This window comes from Danio rerio, chromosome 16, assembly GCF_049306965.1.
Source record: "Danio rerio strain Tuebingen ecotype United States chromosome 16, GRCz12tu, whole genome shotgun sequence".
Lineage (NCBI taxonomy): Eukaryota > Metazoa > Chordata > Actinopteri > Cypriniformes > Danionidae > Danio > Danio rerio.
Genome location: NC_133191.1, coordinates 51,154,412 through 51,160,000, shown reverse-complemented (window position 1 = coordinate 51,160,000; position 5,589 = coordinate 51,154,412). Strand labels below are relative to the sequence as shown.

Sequence of the window (5,589 nt, the reverse complement as noted above, 5' to 3'; positions counted from 1 at the left end):
CAAACTCATTCAATGGCACAGCATCCTCTTTCACATCATCTCATAAACTTGATCTAATAAGTTAGTGCTGAATTATCGCATTGTATCGTGATATGGGTGTGAATCGTATCGTGTTGCATCGCAATATGTCACAAATGTATCGCTAATATATCGGATCGTATTCTTTGTATCGAGATGCGTATCGGATCGGCATTATAGCTTAGATGCCCAACCCTAGTATATATATGTATGTATATATGTATGTATATATGTATATATGTATATATATATATATATATATATATATATATATATATATATATATATATATATATATATATATATATATATATATATATATATATATATATATATATGTGTGTGTGTATCACATCTGACCTTGGCCTTGAGCATCCCGAAGCCTACGGTCTCCTTGGCATACATGCAGAGCAACAAGTTTGCAACTCGTGTTATGGCCACCCTGCCCTCCTGTAATAACAGTAGAAATAAAGGATATTAGGAAGAATGACAAACGAATGACAAAGCAATGAACACTAGAAATGTAGTAGTACACATACTCGCAAAATTTTAAAACAACACTCTCAGTATTAGTCTTTTAGTTCAGTATCCATGTGCAGTTTACAGTTCATGGTCTTCTTTATTTAAAAAAAAAAAAAGAATATGAAGAAATTTTATGCTTTTTTTATTTAATGTTTGGCTTTACTTATGTTTGGACTGTTATCTTCAGTTATGTTCAATTAATTTTAGTTTTGAGAGATCTTTATTATATTAAATTACAGAAAGCATTTTGTGCATTCATTCGTTCATTCTCCTTCAGCTAGTCCCTTATTTATCAGTGGAATGAACCGCCAACTATCCCAGCACATGTTTTACACAGCAGCCATCCTTCCACCCACAACCCATTATTGGGAAACAACCATACACTCTTGCATTCACCCACGCATTCATACACTACGGCCAATTTTATTTGTCAGAATAACCACAGAATAAAACTGGTTTGCTAACCACTGAGCCACTGTGTCGCTCCTATTAATTATTTATATTTTATTATTGATTACTACTTTATTGTAAAAAAAACAATAATAATAATTACATTATTTGGGGTTTGTATTATTATTATTATGATTATTATTATTATTATTATTGAACAAAATATGAGTTGATAAAAGTTGGTCTCAGCACAGCAGCATTATGAACAGGTTTTAACAGGAAATTCTTAGCTAGAAAACTTTACTTCTATGTTTAGGAGAACTCTTAGTGGAAAGATATTATATTTAAGAATACAAGCACAGACGTTCCCAGACATTTACTTTCACTCTTACCATGCAGTCCATGAGAATAAACTTGAGCTTGTCCTCATTGAAGGCCTGATGGCCGTTTTTGTCATAAGCCGCCCAGATATTGCTGGCGATCGCTGCAGTGACTCTGGCATCTGTGTCTCCATATCCAGAATACGCCAGGAGAGAGCCTTCGTTATTCAACAAGCTGAAGCATAAGAAAACACACCATAAAAACACTTGATAATCACACATTGACTTTGACCTGTCTGTATATTTCCAAACAAAAAATTAAAATATGTATATTTATTAAATAAATTAAATAATAAATAAAATGAAATAAAAAAGTGTATGTGTGAATGCAAGAGTGTATGGATGTTTTCCAGTGTTGAGTTGCAGCTGGAAGGGCATGCGCTGTGAGAAACATATGCTGAATAAGTTGGCGATTCATTCCAATGTGATTAATAAAGGGACTAAGCTGAAAATAAAATAAATGAATGAATGATATTAATAATAATAATAAATTAAATAAAAATTCAAAAATATATATAGATAAATTAATACACACACAATTTCAAAAAAGGTTTAATCAAGTGAAAAACAAATTTGTAAACTTCACTTTACTTTTTTGTTTCTATTTTATTCAGTAACAGTAAAAGCGTTTTAGAAATAAACATGAATTGAATTGAACGTTGGTTTGATTTTAAATTATGGCGGATGTATATTATATAAAGATTCCTCAATATTGTGATAATAGTAGATTTTGGATTTATGACGTCAAATGTTAAATCACATTTTAAGCTACTGTATGAATACGGCATTCGTTAGTTACATAATATGTAATAAACCATCACCCAACAAACACCAAAGTATCGAAAAACACAATATGTACATCCTATTTCTCTCTATTTTTTCATCCTGCTAAAGCTACTAACACGGACACAGACTGAATTTCATATACTCACAGTGTGCTCTGTACGCCGCTGGTGTTTGCTTGACTGAGCACTTGTGTTAATGCTTTAGGACGCAACATAATTCAAAGAAAAAGTGCAAAAAAACACTAATAAATGTACAGAATCTACCCGAGATTATAGCAACAACTTCCAGCAGCCCAGCATGAACGTCAGCTGACTTATAACTTCCGCGCTGACGACTGATGGGAAATGTAGTTCCACTGTAGACTGTTTGAACTACAAAAACGTGGCCTAGATCGCCTTGGAGTGAAAAAAAAAACTAAACGTTTTTTTCGAGGGCTACTTAAACACAAAACCCAGCGAGATTTGTTGATGTATAAGTGACTAAAAGGCTATTAATGTATGGAAGTTTCTGTTAGTTCAACCAGAAACTAGTACAAAGCTAACGTTATTATCCACACCGTTTGTCGTATACACAGATTATATTAATAAATGCGTTATAATATCATTAATAATTGCCTGCCTTATGGCATAAATCAGTTGAGCAGTTTCATGTTTATCATATTCAATCCTTATTTATTTATTTATTTTTTTGGTGCATTATATACACTCGCCGGCCACTTTATTAGGTATATCTTACTAGTACTGGGTTGGACCCACTTTTGCCTTCAGAACTGCCTTAATCCTTCGTGGCATAGATTCAACAAGGTACTGGAAATATTCTTGGTCCATGATAGCATTAGTTGCACCACATTTTTCAGCTGCACATTCATGATGCAAATCTCCCGTTTCACCACATGCCAAAGGTGCTCTATTGGATTGACAGCTGGTGACTGTGGAGGTCATTTGAGTACAGTGAACTCATTGTCATGTTCAAGAAACCAGTCTGAGATGATTCATACTTTATGACATGGCGGGTTATACTGCTGGAAGTAGCTATCAGAAGATGGGTACACTGTGGTCATAAAGGGATGGACATGGCCAGCAACAATACTCAGGTAGGCTGTGACGTTGACACAATGCTTAATTGGTACTAACGTGCCCAAAGTGTGCCAAAAAAATATCCCCCACACCATTACACCACCACTACCAGCCTGAATTGTTGATACAAGGAAGGATGGATCCATGCTTTCCTGTTGTTGATGCCAAATTCTGTTTTGTTTACATGGGTTGGAAGAGTTGCAAATGCCCTCAAGTCAAGGAAGCCCTTTTATTAAAATTGTAAAACAACGGGATTTCTAAACGTATTCGACTCGCCTTCAAGTCGCAGTTCTTTTGCCTTATATGTCCTCTGAAACACAAAGCCTCTTTATTTGGCTTCTATTGTGCACCTTTATAACCTTTTCAATGCACTACATGCTACTTTTGGTGAGAAATGGTTAATAAAAACTTTAAAATTAATGTTTTAAAAGTTTGATGCTATAAAATTTTTTTAATTTCCACAAAGAACTAATAAAAGTATACCTTTTCTAAGTGTAAACTTTTAATTTTAATAAAACTTGGGTATGGTGGCTTAGCGGTTGGCGTGGGCCTCCGGGTTCCCTCACAGTCATGCATTATAGTGAATTAAATAAAATTGGCCATAGTGGTAGTGGCGCGGTGGCACAGCGCTTAGCACTGTCTCCTTTCAGTAAGAAGGTCTTTGGTTTGAATCCCAGCTGGGTCAGTGGGCAGCCGCAACCCATCTCTGGAAAAAACCCATACACTCTCATTCACACTTACACACCACTGACAATTGACCTTACCCAATTCACCTGTATTGCATGTCTTTGGACTGTGGGGGAAACCGGAGCACCCAGAGGAAACCCACGCAAACGCGAGGAAAACATGCAAACTTCACACAGAAAGGCTAACTGACCCAGCCAGGGCTCGAACCAGCGACCTTCTTGCTGTGAGGCGACAGCACTGCCCACAGCACTGCACCACCTAATTTCAACTGTGGCATCATTATTTAAATTTGATCGTTCTGCACTCTTAAAAATAAACGTCCAAATGGTGAATTTTGCATATAATGTTGTGTTCTTCACAGAAACGTTCAGTGCTGAGTTATTAAAACTTAAGTTTCTTAGTGTGAAGAACACTTTAAAAGATATTGTGGCATTAAAAGTTCCCATGGTCTCATTAAAGGTTGTGGAACAATCAGTGTTAGAGCCATGTTTATTATGCAAATTTCAGAATATTATGTACGGTTACTATTATTTGTTTATTGCATTTACTGTCTACAATTAAAAGAATCTTCATATTGTTATTGTATGCTTTAATTATGTATTTGCTTATTGATGACTGCTACTAGGCATGGGACAATAACCGTTTTCAAGGTATACCGCGGTCAAGGTTTTAATACTGCCAACGTTTTCTTCTATACCGTTCCAACAATATATGTAAGATTTCCTTTTAAAGTGTTATATATTTATTTATTTTTAGGACAACAGTATCTCCAGCAGAAAATATATCCAATGATGCCGTGCTTGTAAAGAAATCAGCGTTTTAGCAACTACTGAAGACAGCAGTAGTCAATGATTCATCTGACTTATTTGGCCTGACATGTTTACTGCTCCAAAATAGTTTAAATATTTCTAAAAATAAAATATATTGTGTTCAAAGGGAAATAAAGTTAGTTTTTTACCCAGACATTTAAAAAGAATATATTGTAGAGCAGAGTTCATAATACTATGAAACGGTTATGTTTTCATCCAAGGTTATCATACGTCAAAATCTTATATCAGCCCATACCTATTGATGACTGATAATGTACGGGTTTTGATGAGAGAAAGAGACGGAGAGACAGTTTATGACCATCGCTCCATATTGTATTGTTATATAATGACAAAAAGATTGTTCCTGCTTTGAAGAACAAATAAAAATAAGAGGAAAATATAATGACTTAGATGAGTTGGTCTTGTCGGACTGGTTGCAATAAGGATCATATATTTCAAGCTTGGTTAATGGAGCACCGTATAATCAACATCCACAAAGAACCTTCAAGTTAAACCATAGGTCTCAAACTCGACTCCCGGAGGGCCGCAGCTCTTCAACTTATCAAGGTGTTCAAAACTACTAGTGTCCAGGATCAGATGTGTTTGATTAGGGTTGGAGCAAAACTGTGCAGAGCAGCGGCCCACCAGGAATCAAGTTTAAAGCTGCGGTCACATTAGAGTTTGAGCATGCCATATTCTGTCGTGCGGTGCTGTGAAAAGGGGCGGGATTAAACAAGCTTAGACATTTTTAAAAGCGAGCGATTGCTCCATGTTTTAATTTTCTGTCCAGAGATGTCATGATTTGATCCTCGATTGTTCTCACTGTCAAGTGATGCGATTTCACAGGTCAGAGTTCACCAAGCTTCAACTTTGCACCGCATAAACCCGCGAAGCTTGACGCATGACCCTGCGTTTCCAGCC

General features: G+C 35.8%; 1 protein-coding gene across 1 annotated transcript in view; it reads right to left on the bottom strand.

Moving 5' to 3' along the window:
* lamtor2 (late endosomal/lysosomal adaptor, MAPK and MTOR activator 2) overlaps window positions 1-2,483 on the bottom strand; it is a 6,792-nt gene extending 4,309 nt beyond the window's left edge. Inside the window, exons 1-3 of the mRNA NM_001003549.2 lie at window positions 2,243-2,483; window positions 1,323-1,485; window positions 379-468 (exon numbers count right to left, since the gene is read on the bottom strand). Of these exons, the coding sequence (NP_001003549.2) occupies window positions 379-468; window positions 1,323-1,485; window positions 2,243-2,310 (321 nt within the window). The 5' untranslated portion in view covers window positions 2,311-2,483. The remainder of the gene's footprint in view (window positions 1-378; window positions 469-1,322; window positions 1,486-2,242) is intronic.
* Window positions 2,484-5,589: the final 3,106 nt, after the last annotated feature.